At 44.4% G+C, this 23,890-nt stretch overlaps 1 protein-coding gene across 10 annotated transcripts in view; it reads left to right on the top strand.

Moving 5' to 3' along the window:
* The window catches only part of ASAP1 (ArfGAP with SH3 domain, ankyrin repeat and PH domain 1), a 349,713-nt gene that overhangs the window by 25,018 nt on the left and 300,805 nt on the right, over window positions 1-23,890 (top strand). For 9 of the 10 annotated variants that reach the window (XR_003438372.1, XM_027132478.1, XM_027132477.1 and 6 more), the window contains exon 2: window positions 12,117-12,202. Coding sequence is in view for 9 of the 10 variants with exons in the window: in XM_027132478.1 (XP_026988279.1) it covers window positions 12,144-12,202 (59 nt within the window). In the remaining variant the exon portion in view is untranslated. Of the gene's footprint in view, window positions 1-12,116; window positions 12,203-23,890 lie in introns of those variants that run through there. The other variant, XM_027132475.1, reaches the window with a different exon arrangement.

Raw genomic sequence — 23,890 nt, 5'->3', positions numbered from 1 at the left:
CTGAGCCTGTGCTGTAGAGCCCGCGAGCCACAACTACTGAGCCCACATGCCACAACTACTGAAGTCCGCGTGCCTAGAGCCCGTGCTCCACAGCAAGAGAAGCCACCGCAATGAGAAGCCCACACACCGCAACCAAGGGTAGCCCCTGCTCGCCGCAGTTAGAGAAAGCCTGCGCGCAGCAACGAAGACCCAATGCAGCCAAAAATAAATTTATTTAAAAAAAAAAAAAGGAAGGAAGTTCTGATACATGCTACAACATGGATGAACCTTGAGGACATCATGCTAAGTGAAATAAGCCAGTCGCAAAAAGACAAATACTGTATGATTCCATTTATGTGCAGTATCTAAAGTAGTCAAATTCATAGAAATAAAAAGTAGAATGGTGGTTGCCCGGGGCTGGGGGGAGGAGGTATGGGGAGTTGTTGTTTAATGGGTGTAGAGTTTCAGTTTTACAAGATGAAATAGTTCTGGAGATCTCCTGTTATAACAATGTGAATATACTTAACACTACTGGACTGTACACTTTAAAATGGTTAAGGTGGTAAATTCTGTGTTATGTGTTTTAACCACACAGAACTTAAAAAAAATATATGTATCTGGTCCTTTAGAACAGACATGTTCAAAGTACTGAGAATTTTCTGGTTTACAAACCAGACAGGGTTCCTCACCTCATGGACTTAACCTCTGCAGTGAGCACCGACTACATGCCAGGAATTATACAACCACCCCCAGAGTTAGCTACTAACCATCCCACTCCCGCAGATGGGGAAGTGGAAACAGAGGTGAAACAACTTGGCCAGATCCCCAGAACAAAAAGCATATCCAGGGGTGGGAGGCCTGAGAATCTGGAGCGGGAGGCCAGCCTGGCCGAGGTTGCAGGAATTCAGACACACTGGGCAGAGCCTGGCTCAGCGTGCTGGCACAGGGTGCCTGGGAGCACGGCTTAGCAGGCTGGACATTGTGACAGAAGTATCAGCGCTGGGTCTTAGACGTGGCAGAGGGGACAGCAAACATTTTTCCAGTGAAAGCTCTTTCTTAGCCTGTGGCTTAGAACTTGCCACTCTGTGTTCTCTGAAGCCCCTCTTCCTGTCTTTTCTGTCTGGTATCCCCTGTTCCTCCCTCAAAACCTGAAGCTGCTTCCACCTCCCTCGTGAAGCCACTCTATGTTCCATATTCTGTACTGATTCTAAACTTCATGCCAACGTTCATGTTTGCACTATTGATTTCCCTTTCTGCCTTACATTGGAGGAAGGTGCCCAACTTAAATATGGCATCTGTTGAACTGTTGTAGGAATGGATGGATGGATGGATGGATGGATGACTCTGTCAAAAGAGAGGATAGAGGCATATATTTATTTCATAGTTGTACAATATATTGGGCAGCATAATTAGATCTTGTTATCTGTGAACTAACAAGTGGGGAATTCCCTCCCTTTATTTATCAGCAGTGCAAATATGGATGGATTCCAAGCCTAAGTTTTATGAGCTTCAGGTAGATGGGAAATTGTGGGGTGAACCCTCACGCAGGGGCAGGTGTGCTTTGATGGATTCTTTGAGTGCTCTGAACGAGATGGTTTAGACTTCTCATTTCTCAAATTCACAGCCTTCTAAGGACTGCTCTGGGCTTTTAGTAGAAGAGATGTGAACATTCCTTAGATATACTTTATTTCCTTTGATTCTGAGACGCCTTTGATTGCAACATGCATTCTTGACATCATCACAGCGTTGGAGGAGAAAACAGAAGCTCTGCCACATTACATTTCATTGATGGGAAGACACACTGTGTTCCAGAAACAGTAAAATGTGAAATAGGGCTGTCCACGAAATGCAAGGAATAATGTGATTCCAAAGAGTGTTGTCATATTAGGTTGCCTGGGTGAGTTCATGCTGATTGGACCTACTCCAGGGAGTTAGGAGTGAGCTTGAATGGCAAGGCTGGTCTTGCTGGCTTGTCGTAGGTCTTTTTTTAGTTCTAGCACTAGGAGAAAAATCCATACAGTAGAGACCTCTCTCCGGAGGCTGCCCCTGCTTTGAAAGGTTGGTGGGATTTGAAGGAAAGAAGTCTTTTGGAGCCAGACAGATCCAGGTTCCACTTCCTAGCTGTGAAAACCCTAGCGAGATGCTCATTCTGTCTTAGCCTCAGTTTTCTTCTCTGTAGAATGGAACAATAATTATACCTGTCTCTTAGAGTTGTTTTGAAGATTAAAGAAGTTATTGCTTGTTTAGTGCCTGATACACATAGGAAGCATGCAATGTACGCTAGCTGTACAATTATTTTTTCAATTATTATTTAACCTATCAGAGCTGTTGCCTCTTCTGTAAGGTGGGAATCATAATAACAGCTGTGCTGTCACTCTGAGGGGCTGGGTGAAGAGTTAGCGCAATCAAAGGTGGCAAAGTGCCTGGTGCCCACACAGGCTCTGCGTGGTGCCTAGTGGGCACTTGGCAGTAGGGGCTTCCTTCTAGGGGGGTGAACACCTTTCCACGCAAAACCCTTTCTATCCTGATTCCCTTTTCCTTGGGCAGGGTGGAGGCCAGGCCATGGTCGTAGCCTCCCTGCCTGTCCCTGGGGCAGTGGCCCGTGGACCACAGGATGACCAGCTCCAGGAACCATGTATATGGTGCTGGCCTTGCTGAGAAGCTACCAAGTCGGGACCCTGGGCTGCTGACGTCCTTTCTAGTTGTGGGTTGTCACTGGTGGGGCACTTGTCCATCACACATGTGCTGTGCGTTAGCACTTCTCTTGTACTTGTATGACGGCCGCATCTGGGAGTATCAGTTCTCTGGCGCTTCTAACTTGCCCCTTAGTGGCCGAGAGCAAGCTCTCAGGCAGGAAGTCTCAGAGATTGCTTGCAGTAGGATGCACTTGGACTTTAATGGACTCGTCAGCATCAAGGCGATGTGCGGGGGCACCATCATTGTCTGCTGCCGTCTGAATATTCCAGAAGAAGACACAGACTCACAGAAGTGAAGCTCATGGCCCAGGATCACACAGCAATTAGGGGGAAGAACCAGTGCTGGAACAGAAGTCTTCCCGCTGCAAACAGTGTCTTCTTTCCAGAGCTTGGGAAATTCCCCCAACACCGGACTGCCCGATGCTCCTTCTGTTACGCGGGGAGCACGGGGGCTCTGGCTCGCTGTGCCTGCTGACGGTGAACACGCGATTGTTTGCAAGGACCTGGATCGTGCTGTTAGAACAGTTGGTAGCACAACAAACCCTAGGTACCTGCAGGTTTCACACTTGCAGTTCCTCTCAGGGGACCCCAAAGGAAATGTGTCAGTTCTGAGGTGCCGCCGACTGAGTTGATCCTGCTTCCATGGGCTTGCGGAGCAGGCAGTGTGGCCAGTGAGCGAGCCTGGCTGGCCCCCCAGCACAGCAGCTCTCAGGTTCCTACTTGCTTGTTCTCTTCTCGGCTCACTGAGACTTGCTGGCACTCACTACATGATTCTCAGGATGCAACTTTTTAAGAAGCTGAGGATTTATTATTCACCTTCAGTACGTAGGTTCGTACGGCACCTGGCACTTTTTCTCGTTATCCGTGAGGTTATTTGGTTAAGGTCTGATTCTCTTAAACACGGGCTCTAAGCAGAGACCAGGTCCATTTTACTAACCATTATTATATCCTTGACAGTTAGCTTAAGAAACATTTTTTCGATAAATGAATGAATGAATGGATGCATTTTTCCAACAGATGCTTCTCATGTATGGGAAGCTGTAGCCAATGGGACATAGCATGCAGTAGGCACTTACGAGATGTTTGTGAGGCAGGTCCAATAATGTGTTCACACCCAGGTGAGATCACTTATGAGAGTTCATCCTGTCGTCTCTGTACCTGTCCCCCTACCCCCACCAGACTACGGTCTCAAGCTACCCAGCTTTGCCTTTGCATTGTGACCCAGTGTGCAGTCCACTCAGGAAACAGGATGTAAGACATGGTTACAGTCATCATGAGTTTATAATCCAGCCAGACAGTGGTTCTGGTCTTTTGGATCGTGGGTCCTTTGCTCTGACCTCTTTGGAGAGGAGAGACCCCAAACCATCTTTGACTGTTATTCTATCCAGCGAGTGAGGCAGGGGATGGTCCGGGCGGAAGTTCAGCAGTGACGTCATTGTTAGGTAGAGCACCTCAACCGTCCTTGGCTTTCTTGGGGCAGGCTTCTGCAGAGTCTTGTCTGCTTCCTGCTATAGCATACCTTCATTATAACCCTGGGCAGATGGAGGCAGTAGGAACAGCCCATCCCAAGCACTTGCTGGTGGGCAGGGGAACACGGCGAGAGTCCAGACTTACCTGGTCAAAGGCCACAGGTGAATAACTTGGGGCTTCTCAGGGCAGGTAGGGAGGCAGGGCTCATTGCTTGCTAGTGGATATAGAAACTGAGAGACCTAGTGATTGGTACGAAATCCCCATGACCAACTCTGGTGGACTCTGCGTTCACCATTCAAGAATTGCCGCAGGAGAGGAGGTTTGACTTACCTGTTTGAAACAATCAGAAGATAATATATCAACAGAGGAATGGATAAAGAAGAGGTAGTACATATAAACTGTGGAATGTTACTCAGCCATAAAAAAACAAAATAGGGACTTCCCTGGTAGCGCAGTGGTTAAGAATCTGACTGCCAATGCAGGGGACAAGGGTTCTATCCCTGGTCCGGGAAGATCCCACAAGCTGTGGAGCAGCTAAGCCCGTGGGCCACAACTACTGAAGCCCACGTGCCTAGAGCCCATGCTTCGCAACAAGAGAAGCCACCGCAGTGAGAAGCCCGTGCACTGCAACGAAGAGTAGCCCCTGCTCGCTGCAACTAGAGAAAGCCCGTGTGCAGCAACGAAGACCCAGTGCAGCTAAAAATAAATAAATAAATTTTTAAAAAGAACAAAATAATGCCATTTGCAGCAACATGGATGGACCTAGAGATTGTCATACTGAGTGAAGTAAGTCAGAAACAGAAAGACAAATATCATATGATGTCACTTATATGTGGAATCTAAAAAAAGGGTACAAATGAACTTATCTAAAAAATAGAAATAGAGTCACAGATGTAGAAAACAAACTTATGGTTACCGGGAGTAAGGTGGGAGGGAGGGACAAATTGGGAGATTGGGATTGACATATACACACTACTATATATGAAATAGATAACTAATATGGACCTACTGTATAGCACAGGGAACTCTGCTCAATACTCTGTAATGGCCTATATGGGAAAAGAACCTAAAAAAGAGTGGATATATGTATAACTGATTCACTTTGCCATACACCTGGAACTAACACAGCATAGTAAATCAACTATACTCCAATAAAAATTAAAAAAAAATAGTACAAATTGGGATGTATTCAGTCAGAATTCATACTGCCTTACCTCGCATAGTAAGTAAAGCTCTGAGCTTTGAAGCCAAGCTGTCCCAAGTTTGAATCCAGAGTCTGCCTCCACCAAGTAGCCGTGTGACCAAATGGTGCATCATTTTTGTGGGCCTCGGTTTTCTTATCTGTAAAATGCACACAATCACAATTCCTTGCAGGGTTGTGTTGAGGATTGAATGCGTTAATGAATGTATTATACGTAGGATGAGTCTGGTACCTAGAAAGTGATCAGTAGGGGGCACTATTATTATTATTGTTGCTATTGTTATTTGTGCTGTAGGAGTTCAGAAATGGACAGGTTGTTGGGCTGGGAAAGTTGGAGAAGTCTTTTTTAAAAAAAAATTTTTTTTATTGGAATATAGTTGATTTACAATGTTATGTTAGTTTCAGGTGTACAACATAGTGAATCAGTTATACATATACATATATCCACTCTTTTTAAGATTCTTTTCCCATATAACCATTACAGAGTATTGAGTAGAGTTCCCTGTGCTATACAGTAGGTCATTATTAGTTATCTATTTTATATATAGTAGTGTGTATATATCAATCCCAATTTATCCCTCCCCCGCCCTTACCCCTTGGAAACCGTAAGTTTGTTTTTTACATCTGTGACTCTATTTCTATTTTGTAGGTAAGTTTATTTGTACCGTTTTTTAAGATTTTGCTTATAAACGATATAGTATGGTATTTGTCTTCCTCTGTCTGACTTACTTCACTCAGCATGACAGTCTCTAGGTCCATTCATGTTGCTGCAAATTGCATTATTTCATTTTTTTCTTTTTTATGGCTGAGTAATATTCCATTGTATATGTACCACATCTTCTTTATCCATTCCTCTGTTGATGGACATTTAGGTTGCTTCCATGTCCTGGCTATTGTAAATAGTGCTGCAATGAACATTGGGTGCATGTGTCTTTTTGAATTATGGTTTTCTCCGGATATATGCCCAGGAGTGGGATTGCTAGGTCAGATTGTAGCTCTTTTTTTAGTTTTTTAAGGGACCTCCATACTGTTCTCCATAGTGGTTGTACCAATTTACATTCCCACCAACAGTGTAAGAGGGTTCACTTTTCTGGAGAAAGCTTCTTGAAAGAGAAAGCACTTCGAGTGGGGCTAGACAAGCTAAGCTTCTAGTAGACAAGAGGAAGGTTTGCCGAAATATGTATTCAGGGTTTTTTCTTTAGGTCTTTGGTTTTCTAACTACAGCTTCTACAGAACAGGAAAGAATCACATCAGTAAATAGGAAAAGTATTTGCTGTGATGTTATGGGAACAAAGAAAACTGTCCAAGCTGTAGCCAGCTGCTGGTGACTCAAGAGTTCATAACATCCTCTATAAAAGGATACGAATCCCAGCATCCGTGAAGTCACTTCTGTTGAATAAAACTCAACACCTATTTGGTGACTGGCAATAAAGAAGGGCTGATGTACTAAATGATTTATGTCCCTGTTCTTGCATGCCACACAGGAATTGCTTTCTGGAATGACATACCGTAAGTCACAGAATAGAATTTCAATGGAAAAAGCAGAAACATGGGTGGATAAAAATTGCGGTGTTTGATGATAATGAGTTCTGGTTCACTCTAGCAGGTACTTGCTTTAAATCTTCCATCACTGGTGGCAGGGGGAAATGAGAGGTTATAGAGAAGAGCAAGGGGGTTGGTAGCGCACGTTCACTCCTCTGATGTGTATTTATTGAACGTCTAGTTATAGATGATGTGTGTTCCCTGCCCGTATCTTTGAGCCCACCCTGGAAGGCACTGTAGGTGGTGCCTGTTCCCAGGGAGGGCTTCCTGCATCTCTGTCTGAGGCCATACCCTGGCTGTGCGTGGCCAGTGAGGCATGGGAGTGGGTACATAAATGCCCCAGCTTCCTTACCCTAGGGTGGCAATTCGAAGGTGTGTTCCCATCTCTCAGAGGATCCCCACTGGGGTTGTGCCCCAGGTGCCTAAGTGGTAACCTGCATGACCTCATGACAAGTTCCCTAACCTCTGAGTTTCAGGTTCTTGTAGGGTGGTTGTGTGGATTAAACAAGACAATAGTGTTACTACCACCATTACTAGTTACTGTTTTGCTCAGTGCTTGAACTACATTATCTCACTAATTCTTAGTGACTGTATGAGGTAGGTACTTTATCCCAATTTTAAAGGTGATGAAACTGAAGTATGAAAGGATAAATAACTCACCAAAGAGCCATAACCTGAGTTCTAACCCAGATGCGTTTGTTCTAAGGAGACAACTTTTAATTATAAGCCAAACTGTTAGAGTACAAGGTCTAGCAAGGAAGCTGCTATTACTATTATTAGCAAGTGCCCAGCATACAGTTGGTGCTCCTTTTATTTGTGCAGTTAAAAAAATAATGAATGTCAATAAAAAAAGAAAAGAAAGAAAGAAAAAAAACCCAAAAAGTGAGCACCAGGCCTTGAATGGAGGCAGAATTCTAGATCAATAAATATTTGTGATTAAATGAAAAAAACAAAACAAAACAAATGGGAATTCCCTGGCAGTCCAGTGGTTAGGACTCGGCGCTTTCACAGCCTGGGCCTCAGGTTCAATTCCTGGTCAGGGAACTAAGATCCCATAAGCTGTGAGGTGCCGCCAAAAAAAAAAAGGAATGAATGAATGAATGTTAGTTCCTCGAGATTATAAACGTTCTTTGTTGTTGGCTCTGTCTTCCCTGCATATGATAAGTCCAAGACAAATATTCCTTGAATTAATGATTGAATGAATGAATGCAAAGTGGAATTTTTTCTTTTAAGTTACTGGTAGTTCCCTGGTTCTAAGAAAATCATGTTAATTGAAATGCATTATTTATTTAACTCTTACAAGAACCGGTTCCAGAAAGGAAATAGATTTAAAATCCTAACAATATTTATCTGTAGGGGTTGGGATACTAAAATATTTTATTTTCATACCTTACTGTTTTTCGTGATGGACCTGGATTACTTTCATAACTGGAAAGCAAGAATCTCTGTTTGAAAAACAAAAATCAGTTTCAAAGCATAAATGGTTTCAAAGCAGTGTGGGTACAGCACTGACATGTACGTGGATGCTGTCCTAATTCGCGTGAGTTCAGAGTCGAGGAAGCAGGGTGTGAACTGACTTTGGTGTCACACCTCACACAGCAGTTTCACACACCGTGTCTCTGGGGGTTCACGCCAGTCTAGTGCCGTAGGTCAGGCTAAGATAGTGATCTCATTTCACAAACAAGGGACCCAACAGCCGAAGAGCCTCACCGACCAGGATACCCTATCCCTGCAGCCCCTTGTGAAGACCCATTAAAGGAAGTGGGACAAGGGTGGAGGTGGATTGGGGTACCAGGGACTCATGTGATAGCTGTCTCTGAGCATCTTTGAGTTATTTTAAGGAGAGGAAGCCTGTCTGCCTGAGTCAGACAACCTGGGTTGGAATCCCAGTTCTGCCACACACTGTCCTGGACACACTATTTCGTATCCCTGAGCATCGATGTTCTCATCTGTAAAGCGGGCCCAGTGTTTTCTTGTGAGGGTCAAATTGGCACCAAGTAGGTGTGTTTTCTGCAAGAGGTGGCTTTGCTGATTGTCATCACATCTGCTCTGTCTGTGTGCAAGACTTTCATTTTTCCCAACTGTGTTGATACTCATTGGTGTCCGTAAATTAACGTTCCCGTGTGTATGCGTCAGGTTTTGCCAAGTAACAAAAACCTCAGAATTGCGGTGTCCTGCTTGATGGCAGGTGTTTATTTTCATGCTCATGGGTCGTGGGTCAGTTGTGGTTTGGCTGATCTAGGTTGGGCTTGGCTGGCTCAGGCTGAACTACAGGTTTGGTTCAGATCTGCTCCACGTGTCTTTATTGCGGGGTCCAGGCTGAAAGGCAGCAGCTGAAAGGGTCTAGGGAGACATCCTCCTCTCATGACACATCACAGGAGGGCAAGGGATAGACCTGGGACCAGCATAGGGTCATTTCCATCTGAATTCCATTGTAAAGAAGTCAGTGGTCCAGTCCAGAATCCAATGCTGCGTGGAAAGAACTACCACCTGCTATAGTAGGAAGGACTACAAAGACACATGACCAAGGGCAGGGATGTATAATTCAAATTCAGGTTGAGAGTGAAGAATAGGAGCAGTGATCCAGTCTATATACACTGTCTTAGCTGTGTGCTTGGGTGAAGCAAGGAGAGCAAAGGAAAGGCAAGGTGAGGCGTGGGCTGGGAGAGACATCGCTTATTTATGCCAGTAACGGGGTCTTGTTTTTCATGTACGTAGAGTGTGTAAAGTTGTCATCAGGAGGTGAATGTTACGGGCAAATCACGGTCTGTGATTCTGGAGGAGAGCATATGTTTTTGCTTATGCTGCTACCACCCTGTCTTGATGATTCCTGCTTTGTAGTAGGTTTTGAAATTGGGACATGTGTGTCCTCCACATCATTTTGGCTGTCTGAGTTCACTGCATTTCCATATCAATTTTAGGATAAGACTGTCAATTCCCCATCTAACTGAAATGTGTGATTCAAAGTTCGGGCAGATTCAGTCAATCACCTTTGGCATCTAAGGTTGAAGAAGGTGGTTTGATCATTTATCCAACAAATGTTGATTAGTATTGTGCTGGACACCACTGTGTGGTTGGCGCTGGGGATATGAGAAAATCCAAACACAGTCTTTCTATCATATGGCTTATTATCCAATCAATCAACATATGTTTATCGGTCTTCACATGAATGAATGCATAGTTAAAAACAGATAAGTTCTGTAGTCTAATCTAGAGGAGTAGGAAGAGTTTCCCTGAGGAAGTAAGATTTAAAGAAGTATAGGAGTTAGCTAGCCAAAGTGAGAGAGGAAGCCTTACAGGCAGAGGGAACAGCATGGGCAAAGGACCTGGGGCAGAAGGACCGTGGAAAGTTGCAGGATCTGAAAGAAGGTCATGTGGTTGCAACAGTGAGCTGGGGTGGACAAGATGAGGTCAGAGAGGAGGGGGGCAAGAGTCAGACTGTGTTCAATCATTTTTATCTGGAAGCACTGAGAAACCATTAAAGAATGTTAAGCTAGAGGTGGAGGGATGACACAGATTTGAGTTTTAAAAGTTTTATTCTGCATATTAACCAGTCGTATTTGGGTCTGGATTTTTTAAAACAAAAAACTTAAAAAAAGCATTTTTAACATTTATGAGGCTATTAGAAATTTGAACGTTGGGTATTTGGTGATATCAAAGAATGATCATCTTTTTAGGTGTGGTAATGGTGTTGCTATTATATTTTTGTAAAAGACCTTATATAGCGATACATGCTGCACTATTTTTTTTTTATAAATTTATTTTATGTATTTTATTTTTGCTGCGTTGGGTCTTTGTTGCTGTGCGCGGGCTTTCTCGAGTTGCGGCGAGTGGGGGCTACTCTTTGTTGTGGTGCACGGGCTTCTCATTGCTGTGCCTTCTCTTGTTGCGGAGCACGGGCTCTAGGCGCGTGGGCTTCAGTAGTTGTGGCTTGCGGACTCTAGAGCACAGGCTCAGTAGTTGTGGCTCATGGACTCTAGAGCGCAGCCTCAGTAGTTGTGGCCCACGGGCTTAGCTGCTCCGCGGCATGTGGGATCTTCCCGGACCAGGGCACAAACCTATGTCCCCTGCATTGGCAGGTGGATTCTTAACCACTGCGCCACCAGGGAAGCCCCTGTGCTGTGCTATTAATGACTGAAATAAGACATCTGGAATATGCTTCTAAAAACTAACATGGGGAGGGGGAGGGATTAGGGAGTGGATGGGGTAGGACTGATTATGAGTTGATGGTGATTGGGGCTGGGCGGTGGGAATCTCTGTGTTTGTGTCCATACAGAATTCTGTTTGTTTTATGTAATAAAACATAAAAAAAGAAAGATTGTTCTGGCTTCAGTGTAGGGGAGCAGATTTCAGAGGGAGAAATGGTGATGAGGGGAGACCAATTAGGTGATAGTTGTAGTATCCCAGGTGAGAATGATGGAGGCTTGATCCAGGGCTGTGTCAGTGGAGATGGAGAGAGAGAGACAGGTTGAGAGATATTTAGGTTCGAGACACGTGACTTAGGGATGGGGAGATGGTGTGTCAAGTGTGTCCCTAGGTTTCTGGCCGCAGATGGAGGTACCACTCTGAACTTGGGGAAGGACCCAGCAGGTCCCTTGGCTTCTCTTGTTTTCACACCCCCACTTCTGTTTCCCCTCCATCCAAAAATATTGAAGCTGTTCCCTTATGTAAAACCTTTAATCCCAGACTTCCTGTGCTCTGTGCACTCAGCAATTAATTAAGCTTTGGTATGCATGAATTAATTAAAATCCTCTCTCTGGTTCAGAGGGGCTGTCCTGAAATATGTAGATTCATATATATCTACCTTCTTCCTGGGGCTGATTCCCTTGGCTGGGGGAACTCCTCTGCTTCCCCATGGGCACACAGCTATGGCTGTCTGTCTGTCCTACCTGTCAGCACAATTTAATTTCATGTTTAGGAGCTCAGGTTTAGAGATGTTAATGACTTGTAAATTGCTCTCCAACATAGAGCTAGAAATAGAAAGGCAAGAAGGATTCCTGAGCACTTGCACAGATTTACTGATGGAGATGTCAGCCCCAAAGTGGATTGCTGAAATAGTGGTTTCCCCACTGTTTTCCTTCCCATTCTTGGACAGCCACTGTGGTGTAAGAACATTCCTAACAGGGGTGCTGGCTTCCACATGAAATCACATGTTGGTCTGAGACAATGTCTTCTGCCCAGTCCTGCTGGATGACTCTTGTCACCTTTTTTCCTACCTCCCCATCCAGGTAATTTTCTGATGTGACGGCTGAGACATGAGATCTTCAGCCTCCAGGCTCTCCAGTTTTTCATCAAGAGATTCACTATGGAATCGGTAAGTGGTCTTAGCCCATCCTGTCCAGAGAGCCCAGGCTGGGAAATGTGGAGGGATTCTTTTGGGGAGGTTGAAATGCAAAAGTTGATCAGACTCAAACACTAGAATCTGACAGAGACACCATGGGTGTGGATATTAGTGGTGAATAGATCTTTGGCATTTGTAGAGCTGCAGACTTTTTGAAGTGTTTCCTGTCACATTACCTATCATCTGTGTGCAGAGGGAAAGGTGGTGGGGTGGTGGTATGAGAATGAAGTAAGGAATGATAACAAAAACAACACTGCCAACAAGAACAGATGCTATTTTAGCTGAGTGACTCCTTAAAGACATTACTTCATTCATTCCGCCCAACAATCCTACCAGGAAGGGCTTACCACATTCATTTTACAGATAGAGAACTTGCCCAACTGGATTTGAAACCAATTTTTCCTGATTCCAGGTCTGCTGCCTTTTTCCTCTTGCAGTGTTGCTTCTTGGTAGAGGTGTGATTTGTCCCATTTTGCAGCTGGGACTACTGGGGCCTGGCATAGGCGCACATGATAGAGTCTAAGGCATCTGACCTCAGTGGGTGGAGATTTGTGTTAGTGGATGATAAAAAACTGGACTGGACAGGAAGCGCCATGAAAACTAGGCAGAGAAAACTCCAAGAGTCCAAGGATCTTAAAGTTGCCAGGGTGACTTGACACAGGGTCCACCTGCTATGACTGGTTTTTCCCAGAAGTCAGCTTAGTGGTGGAAAGATTGTGGGTGCTGGAGGGGTGGTTGGATTCTTGCTCTGCCAGCAACTTTCTGTGTGACCTCAGGCAAGTCATTAACCTTCTCTGTTCTGTTTTCTTATCTATGGAATTGGAGTAATAATAGTTATGTTTCAGGTTTTCGTGCAGATTAGAAAAAAAGGTGTACAATAAAGTGTCTTGGCATAAAGTAGGGACATAAAACATTATAATTATTCCAGTTTTTAAAATGAAAGTAATTTTTAGGATAATTAGATAAGGAAGAGTGTCCTGAATGGGTAGGAGAGGTGAGAGGCTAGAGGCAGGGAGGCCAACCTGAGAGACTTTGATGTGACCCAGACATGAGTTGATAGGGGACTGTTACCATCTTCCAGGATAAATGAGACTCTGCCTGCTTATCTTCATAGTTTGATGATTACAGGGTTACCCAAGTCATGTTTTATTTTGTTTTGTTTTATAAATCAAGAATCCAACACGAAAGTGACATTAGTTTTGCAGTTATCTTTTTAGGTGATATTGTTACTAAACCACACTTGGGTCTGCTCGCCTGACAGGCATCAAGGTCAATCTACTGACACCAGGTTGTAGTGAAGGAAAGTACAGCGTTTATTACAGGGTGCCAAGCAAGAAGAATGGGCAGCTCATGCTCAAGAGATCTGAGTTCTCCAGTGGTTTCCAGGGAAGGGTTTTTAAAGACAGTGTGAGGGAGAGGGTCACAGGGTGAGTGATCAGCTAGTGCACAATTCTCTGATTGGTTGTGGTGAGATAACGGTGATGTTTCAGGAATCTCAAATCATCAACCTTTCGGTTCCCACCAGTCTGGGGTCTATGTGTTGGTGATCAGCATGCAGTTAACTTCCTCCACATGGTGGGGGTTTTAGAATCTGCAAAACAGCTGAAGGATATGACTCAAGACATTACCTATAGCCCCAAGAAGGAACTAAAGGTCCTTGATGTTGTTTTATGTCTAAATTGTTAATTATTTTGTCTTGCTTCACTGCTTTCTTTTCGTTTTGCATTTTCTCACTTCTCTGGTTAAATTCATTCTTTGGAACTTGGGGAAGGCCTAGGGGGCTAAAGCTTTTCTAGAAACAAGAGGCGGGGAACATGGGGGTGGGGGTGTCTGTCCCTGGGAAGGTCCTTCAGGGTCCTCCTCAGTTTCAATATTAATTACAATTGCAACAGCAGTGCATTATTTAGGATTAGGTTTTGCTATGAATGATGTAGAATCTAAAAGAACATTGGCTTAAACAGAAGATAAAAGTATATTTCTCTCTTGCTTTGAACCCAAGGTGGTACAGGGCTGCTGCAGCAACTGTGAGAGACCCAGACTTTTCCTCTCGTTTTTCTGCCATGTGGACCTCTTTTCCCCCAAGGTCACCTCATGGTCCATTCTGAGTGCTTCTGCGCCAGCCATCACATCTACCAGCAGAAAGAAGGGAAGAAGAAAGGCAGGCCCCTTCTTTTAAGGGTATCTGCTTCTGGGTGTCACACTTGCTGCTGCTGCTTATGTTCTGTTGGCCAGAATTTAGTCCTTTGCCTACATTTAACTGCAAGGAAGGCTGGGAAATGTGATCTTTCTTCTGTAAGACCATGTGCTTACCAAAATTGAGGATTATTGTGATTGAAAAAGAAGAGAACAAAAAACAACAACAAAAAAGAAGAGAACGGATATTGGAGGACACATCTTTCTTTGCCATGCAAATAGTTATTGAAAGGTTGCTATTAAGAGGGTAGGCTCAGTGGCCAGACTGCTGGTACTGTATTAGAATCCTGAATTCAGGACTCTATAGCTACATGACCTTGGGAAATCTACTAACTTCTGTGCCTCAGTTTCTTTATCTGTAAAATCCTATTTTATACATTCTCGTAAGGGTTGCTTTGAACATTAGATGAGTTAAGGTAGAGCACTTGGACCAGTACCGGGAACGTCATAAGTGCTATGTAAGTGTTAGCTGTTACTATAACTACTGCCTCTACTATTAGTAATACTACTTCTATTACCACTATTACTACTTCTATTGTTACCATTACTGCTGCTTCTACTATTACAGCGACTGCTTCGACTGTCGCTTTCATGCTTCTCCTTCTCCTGTTACTTCTGCTGCTGCTGGTGCTGTCACTACTACTACTTCTATTACTAACACTATTACCACTCTATGACTGTTGTTGCCAGGTACCGCATATACATGTATAAAATTTTATACTCATAGCAAGGTAAGTATTATTTTCCCCATATGAAGATAAAGAGTCAGAGAGCACAGTAACTTGCCAGGTGGCATGCAGCTGGCAGGATAGTGGTTTCCCTTTGGGTGGGTTAGGGGATAGTGACCAGAAGGGAGCATGAAGCAGCTTCTGAGGTTCTGCAGATGTTCTGGGTGCTGGTTGCATGGGTGTCAAAATTCCTTGAATGGTACATTTATGACCTAGGCAATTTTATGTGTTTATATTATATTTCAATTAAAACACATCATGGAGTGGGTAGGTGGTAGAACATGAGCGAAACTACACCTGATTCTAAAGCCCGCGCTCTCCTAACTATAACGTAAGGCCCAACACCTTTATCTCTTTTCACTGATTTGTTTGTTTGTTGGCTCTTTCATAACATGTATTGATCAATTGCTTATTACTTATGTGCCAAGAACTGGGCCAGGTTGCTTGGGATACAAAGGTACAAACAGCACACACAGCCCTATCCTCATGGGGCTTTCTGTCTAGAGGAAAAGGAAAGATAAATGTCATACAGATTGCCGGCTACTGGGTCAGGCTCAGCGTGGGATGCCCTGGGGCCACAGGAGGGACACATAAACTGATCCAGCCATGCAGGTCTGATAAAATAATGTCCATCTCACTGATGCCCGTCTCAACCAACTCCTCTGGTAGGGCGGAAGGTCCCCACATCCGTGGGTAAGCTGACCGCATCAGGGCTACATCAAAACACATAAAGAAGTTCTTTGCCTTCTCTGCTAACAGGACTGAGAAGGGGTCAGCTTTTCTTTTCCTTGTTTGTCACTGTGACAGTTGTGACCTCCACCGGGGTGTCCCGTGGAGCAGACAAGCGCTGAGCTTTGGAGTTCAGTAGACAAGAGAGAAAACACACGGGAGCAGAGGCTCTCTAAATGTATCGGGACATGAGTCCAGGGACCTCTTACTTTGTTCATTTATATATGATGTATCTTCGTTCATAATAAAAATGAAGGAATGAAGGAATAAAATCATACCCCATGACAGTACAGTTGCCATCCCTGGAAAAGTTCAAGTCCAGAGGAATAAAGAACAAGATGTTCCCTTTTTTCACCTCAAATACCACCAGGATGGCAGGGGCAGCAGATGGCAGTGCAGTTGAATTCTGAGCCAGCAGTGGAAATCAGTTGCCCTTATTTTCAGGGGTTTTCTCCATCCGTAGAGATGAACTGACCATAACTTTAGACCCTCCTAAGCCACACCCGGAGAAACCCCTTTGACTCCCTCTCCCTGCCTTTGCCTTTGCAAAGGTCACTGCAGACTCCCTATCCTTCTTATGCTGTGGGCTGTCAGCCCAAATTGAATTTCCCTGAGCCCAGCTGATGTCCCTTTTTGGCCGCAGGGCAGGTGTCAGAGGCTGAATGCAGCACAGGGACAGGAAATGTGTCCCCGGAGCTGAACACAGAAGCGTTGACCTCTGAACTCGGAGCTGCATTTCTGACATTGCTGGAAGGGTTGGAAAGCCTTATGATTTCTGGATGTGAAAGAAAAGGAAATGTGTTTTAGAAATACAATGTTCAAGTTCAAGTTTATGTAAAAGAAAAAGAAATGTGTCTTAGAACAATATTCAATTGTTTAGAACAACAATATTCAAGGGGGGGAGGTGAATTATATTCAAAGGGCTGTGAAAGCCCTTTCAATGTAATTGAGGCTGTTTGAAACTCAACTGCTTATTCCATGGCCTCAGTTAGATGCATAAAGGAAAGAAATTACCTACCTAGACCGAGAATTGGGAAATTATGATCCTGGTCTTGTTTCCTTCCCTCCCACCTTCCCTTCATTTTTTTCCTTCCCTCCTTCCAAATTTACTAGAAGCTGCTGTGTGCCACACCCTATGCTGAGTCCTGAGGAAATAGATGAATAGGACTCATTGCAAAGCCTTCCTGAGCTTATCATTTATTCATTTAAAAACATTTATTCATTCTACAAACATTTATTGAGTACCTAATTTGCTCTGGTCTGTTAGTAGAGATAAAAGACGTAGTTCCTTCTCATCCTGAGTTTGTACTTTATTAATTTTTTCTCTGTGAGCGTCTCCTGTGAGCCAGGGACTGCGCCAGTGGCTGGGATTCCAAGATAAGCAAAATATAGCTTCTGTCCTGAAGGAGCTAAAAGACCATACAACATTGTATTCATCTCCTAGGGCTGCCGTAACAGAGTACCACAAACCTGGTGGCTCAAAACAGTAGAAATGTGTTGTCTCACAATTCTGGAGGCTGGAAGTCCAAACCCAGGGTATCGGCAGGGTACTAAAGCCTGTAGGGGAAAATCCTTCCTTGCCTCTTCCTAGCTTCTGGGGTTTGCTGGCAATCTTTGATGTTTGTTGCCTAGCAGCTGCGTTGCTTCGACCTCTGCCTGCATTGTCCCATGTCCTTCTCCCTCTGTGTCTCTCTTCCTCTCTCTTACAAGGGCACCAGTCTTGTTGGAATAAGGGCCCACCCTACTCCAGTATGATCTCATCTTTAATTTACATCTTAATTACATCTACAAAGATCCTGTTTCCAAATAAACTCACATTCATGGGTACACTGGACTAGGACATCAGCATTTTGGGGGGGACACAATTCAACCCATAACAAATATATATATAACCATGTAAAGCATCTACAAGGGCACTGGGTGTGGGTAGATCCTGGGTAAGGATAATTGACTTCCTTCTTCCACTTTCTGTCTGCATCTAAGGGGACTAGGCCTTTAGGGCAGGAACCCTGTGTTGCTCTGAGTGAGTGTTTCTGGATTTTTTTGCCTGGGAGGTGAGACATTGTGCACTTACAGGGAGAGTCTTGTGTGGTGCAAGTTGATGGGCAGGGTTCATTCCCACTACTCTTGTTAGTTTTTGTTTCATGGGGTGGCCGTTGAGTCTGGGTGAACACCTGCCTTGATCAGGAGGCCCGGACTGGTGGTTAGAGCTGTGGGTTCCTATCCTGCCTCTGCTCTTGCTGGGCCTGTGAGCCTGGGTCCACTTCTTCCCCGTTCTCTGCCTCAGGCGTCTCACTGTACCTCCCCCAGGGGTCTTGTATGGACCAGGTGGGATCAGATCTATAAAGCGTTCGCGAGAGCTCCCGGCCCTCGGTAAGTGTTCGGTGTGAGTTGGTGGCGGTTAGGCCAGGGCATGTAAAACGTCCCCGGGAGAGGGGCTTACCCAGCTCGTTCAGCACAGTCCCCTCAATAAAGACTGTTGTTCAGTGTTTAATGCCATTCACTATCAGAACATTTTTTCCATAATCTTTCCTAAAGACAGTTTTCTGAAATATAGAAAACACCCTTAGCACAAAGACATCCACTGCAGCATTGTTTAAAATGGTAAACAGTGGCAGACAAGACAAAAAGCTGCCTTACAATGAGGAATGAGTTAACAAATTAGGGCAAAATTATTAAAAAAAAAATAGGGTAAAACAATGATATAGTCATTAATAAGAAAATTATGGTCACTTTTTAAAGGTTATGAGAATGCTTATGATATAAATGTCATGTAAAAAAAAAGAAAGTTTTGGACTTCCCTGGTGGCGCAGTGGTTGAGAATCTGCCTGCCAATGCAGGGGACACGGGTTCGAGCCCTGGTCTGGGAAGATCCCACATGCCACGGAGCAACTAAGCCCGTGCGCCACAGCTGCTGAGCCTGCGCTCTAGAGCCCACGAGCCACAACTACTGAGCCTGTGAGCGACAACTACTGAGACCCATGTGCCTAGAGCCCATGCTCTGCAACAAAGAGAGGTCACCACAGTGAGAGGCCTGCACACTGCAATGAAGAGTAGCCCCTGCTCTTGCAACTAGAGAAAGCCCGTGAGCAGCGACAAAGACCCAATGCAGCCAAAAATAAATAAATAAATTAATTAATTTTTTACAAAAGGAAGTTTTGTTTTTGAGGAAGTGACTGCATTTCCCTGTGCCTCAGTTTCCTCATCTTTAAAATGGAGACAATAACAGTACCTTCTTTAAAATAGGATCGAGAATTAAATGAGATGATACATGGGAAGCATGTGATCAGCACCTGGCACATGTGAGGTGCTCACTAAATGCTAATTGTTGTTATTATTTATCATTTGGTCTAAATTATGTACAAAATAGTCATAGAAAAATATTTAGAATAAACAACACAGATGAAACACACATTTTCCGTTTTGAATGTCTTATTCAAAGGACTTCATTCTGTGAGTCACTCAGCAAACATTGAGCCTCTCTGTCAAGCACTGTTAGCCTGCAGAGCAGGAGGTTTCAGTGTAGGAGAGGGCATCAGAATCCCATTTGAGGGCTTTTAAAAATACACAAGATGCCTGGAGATGCTGATTTAATTGATGTGTGGTGGGTTCCAGGCATCCGCAGTCTTAAAAAAAGAATTCCACAAGTGACTTAGATTCTCAGGATAGATATAAGGCACAGTCACTCCCCTGAAGAAGCTTGCAAACCAGATGAGAAGATGGGAACCACAGCGTAATATAAGAGAATATAAGTGCTCTAGACTGGGGCTCTTGACTCTGGGTCCCATGCAGAACTCTGTAATATTAAAGATCCCCTTGACTCCACCCCCAGGTGAATGGAATCAGACTCGCCAGGAGGTTCCTTTTTTTTTTGGCTGCGCCACAGGGCGTGCAGGATGCAGGACCAGGGATCGAACCCTTGCCCCCTGCATTGGAAAGGTGGAGTCTTAACCGCTGGACCACCAGGGAAGTCCCCCTCCAGGAGGTTCTGATGATCAGGTAGATGGAGTGTATGTAGCTCCCTCCTCCTGTCCCTGGCCCCTTCCTACCCAAGATGCAACAGCATAGACTGAGAACCACAGTTTTCCCAAAGCCATTTTCTCAAAGCCATGAGGCGGATATATTTCCTCTGGTTGGTACCAGTGAATTTTTAGAAAATTATTTGTCTATGTATTTTAAAATTAAAACATTTTAAAATGTTTTAATTGTGCGAAAATATACATAAACATAAAATGTACTGTCTTAATGATTATTAAGTGTATAGTTCATTGGTATTAAGTATATTCCCATTGTTGTGCAATCATCACCACCGTCCATCTCCAGAACTCTTTTCATCTTGCAAAACTAAAACTCTTTACCCACTAAATAACAGCCCCCCCTTTTCCTCCCTTCCTCCAGCCCCTGGCAACCACCATTCTACTTGCTGTTTCTATGAATTTGACTACTCTAGGTATCTCACATAAGTGAATCATACAGTATTTGTCATTTTGTGACTAGCTTCTTTCACTTAGCATAATATCCTCAGGATTCATCCATGTTGTAGGCTGTGTCAGAATTTCCTTCCTTTTTAAGGCTGGGTAATATTGCATTGTATGGATATATACCACATTTTGCTTATCCATTCATCCATTGATGGATACTTAGGTTGCTTCCATCTGTTGACTATTATAAACAATGCTGCTATGAACACGGGTGTACAGATATGTCAACTCCCTGCTTGGTGTCTTTTGGGTGATGGAATTCTACCCAGAGGTGGAATTGCTGGATCATAATGGTAATTCTATATTTAATTTTTTGAGGAACCACCATACTGTTTCCCACAGCGACTGTACCATTTTACATTCCCATCAACAGTGCACAAGGGTTTCTATTTCTTCACATCTTTGCCAACACTTGTGATTTTCTATTTTTGTAATAGTAGCCATCCTAATGGATGTGCTAGTGAAGGCTTGTAGCTGGGACACATCACTGTCAGCTTCATATTTCATTTATGTTGTGTGGGCCAATTAAGCAATTCCCAAGCATTTATTTAAGCTCTAGGCACTGAGAATAACGGACCTAAATAATACATGGATGGTTCCTGCCTTCAAGCTCTAGGAGTGGGTCAGGGGAAATAGATATATGACAAGTAATTTTGTCCAATAAGATACATCCTTAGGGAGCATATTATACGTGGAATACAGTTTAAAATGGTAGGAGATGTTGACTGAGTTTAGTGCCTCAGTGTCAACACACGAGATACATCATTTGAGCAGACCTAGAGGCCTAAGTTTGGGCTGTCCAACAGAACTTTCAGGATCGCCCAGCAGAATTTTCTGTAATGGTGGAAATGCTCTGTCTGGTGTCTGTTAGCTACATGTGGCCGTTGAGCACCTGCAATGTGCCTGGTACAACTGAGAAATTGAAGTTTTAAAGTTTATTTAATCTTAATGAATTTTCACTTAAATTGAAATTAGCCAGAAGTGGCCAGTGGCTAGTGGGTTGGGCAGTAGAGTTAATGGAGAGCGTCTGACATGGTTCTCAAACTTGAATACTCATGTATTCAAGGGATCTTGAATCGCCAGGATCACCTGGGGATCTAGTTCTAAAGCAGATTCTCTGGGGACTTCCCTGGTGGTCCAATGGGTAACACTCCATGCTCCCAATGCAGGGGGCGCAAGTTCGATTCCTGGTCAGGGAACTAGATCCCACACTCATGCTGCAGCCAGGAGACTGCATGCCGCAGGGAAGATCCCGCGTGCTGCAACTAAGACCCAGAGCAGTCTAAATAAATAAATAAATAAAATTTTTAAAAATAAAATAAAAAAGCAGATTCTTAGGCCCTCCCCCTTGTGTTTGTGGTCCCTAAAGTGTGTAGTGGGGCAAGGAGTCTGTGTTTTAATAGCCACTGCAGGTGATTCTGATGCAGGTGCAGTTTGTGGTTTTCAAACTTTTGTATCAGAATATTTTCTTCAGATGAAAGCTTAAGAGAGCTCAGTGTAGAAAACAGACAAGAGCAGAGTTCTTTCTGGTTGAAGCAGGGCTGGGACCCAGGGCTCCATGCATATAGGGGGGCCATGCTCTATCCTCCCTGGGGGAGGTTTCTTGTAGCACAATTCATACAACCCGGATCTAGCCCGACCTCGTCATTGTATTAATCTGAAACCCTGTGAAATGCAGAGTAAGATTTGGTTTCTAATAACTGTAAGCATGCCAGAACCAATTTAAAACCAATAATTACTTCTGGAAATGCAAATTGAAGCAGAAGTACAATGTCTCAGCTTGGGCTGCTACAACAAAAGTACCGTGGACTGTGTGGTTTAAACAACAGACACTTATTTCTCACCATTCTGGAGGCTGGGGAGTCTAGGATCAGGGTGCTGGCAGATTCCATGTCCATTGAGGGCCTGCTTCTTGGTTCATTGACGGCTGTCTTCCTCATGTCCTCACATAGTGGAAGGGGCAAGGGATCTCCCTGGGTTCTCTTTTATAAGGCACTAATACCATTCATGAGGGCACCACCATCATGACCTAATCACCTCCCAAAGACCCCACCTCCCGATACCATCATATTATGCGTTAGGATTTCAACACATGAATTTTGGGGAGACACAAACGTTCAGCCCATAACACACAATTAGTACGTTAATAGCCATTTTTCCCCTTGCATTGGACATCAGCCACCCACCTGGGCATCACATGAGGGGTTGCAGAGCAGTGATTAAGAGGACAGCCCGAGTCTGACCTGGATGTGAATGCCAGCTCCACCCACCCCTGGAACTTAGTGATACTAGGCAGGTTTCTCCATCTGTAAAATGGGTATAACAATATCTACCCCATAGATAATACATGTAAATCCCAGCACTTGGCACTTAGCGTTAATTATTATAACAACAACAACTAACATTTCCTGAGCATTTAACATGAGCCAGGCACTTCACTCTTCTAAGAATTTGTTATTTATCACCTCATTTAATCCTTACAACAGCCTGTGAGGCAGGTACTATTGTAATTTCTGTGGTAAAGGCAAGCTGAAGCTCGTGGAGGTTTGGAAGGTTGAGGCCATGATGCTGGTAAATGGCAGAAGTGGGATTCAATTGCAGGGAGTCTGGCCCCGGACCCCGGAATTTCCACTTTTCCACACTGCGTTATTATCCCTAGGTTCTAAGGAAAGCCTTTTTCTTCTTTTTTTGCGGCGTGCGGGATCTTAGTTCCCCGACCAGGGATAGAACCTGCGCCCCCTGAGTTGGAAGCGTGGAGTCTTAACCACTGGACCACCAGGGAAGTCCCAGGAAAGCCTTTTAAGATGAACCCTCCCCCACCCCACTTCCAGATCTCAAAGGTTCAGAATTATTCTCCAAGTCAACTCAGCTTCGAGGAGCTGCATTTGACCCAGCTGCCCACTCCCTCCCTCCAAAAACACTGTTTTCTTTTGGCTCCCAGGGCGCCAAGCTGCTTGGATTTGTCCTCGTGCTTTTGCCCTCTTCCTCTGTCTCTCAGTGGTGCACCCCTCACTCCAGCCAGTCTCGGAGCGTTTTCAAAGACCGTCTGTATGCTGACGACTTCCAAATGATATCTCCAGCTGAGTCTGTCCTCTGAGTTCCAGACTTGAGTATCCCAAATGCCATACTCATGTTTCTGTTTGGAAGTCTAGCAGGCACCTTGAACTTGGGATATCCAACCTTGATTATTCTCCACATGCCTCCTGCATGAGAACTTGCTATGCCCCTGCTTAAAATGTATCTGTGGCCCCAATGCCCCCCTGCCCATTTCACTTAGAATGAAATCCAGATTCCTTACCATGGCCTGCAAAGGCCAGCATGATCTAGCCTCTGCCTGCCCTGCACCGTCCGCCCTCAACAGACTTCAGCCACTGACCTCTTTCTGTTCTCACACTCAGCAAGTGTTGTCTGGTCTCAGGACTCAGACACATGTTGTTTTTCTGCCTGCAGGACCCCTCTCCCTGCACCTCCATCCCCGAAGCCCCTGCTCTTCACAGGGGTGACAACTTCCTGTCCTGTAGCCTCAGCTA

This window comes from Aethalodelphis obliquidens, unplaced genomic scaffold (genome assembly GCF_003676395.1).
Source record: "Aethalodelphis obliquidens isolate GAN/ISIS:26980383/991018 unplaced genomic scaffold, ASM367639v1 scaffold41, whole genome shotgun sequence".
NCBI classification, from domain to species: domain Eukaryota; kingdom Metazoa; phylum Chordata; class Mammalia; order Artiodactyla; family Delphinidae; genus Aethalodelphis; species Aethalodelphis obliquidens.
The sequence above is the reverse complement of the archived record's forward strand: the minus strand, read 5'-3'. Positions and strand labels throughout refer to the sequence as shown.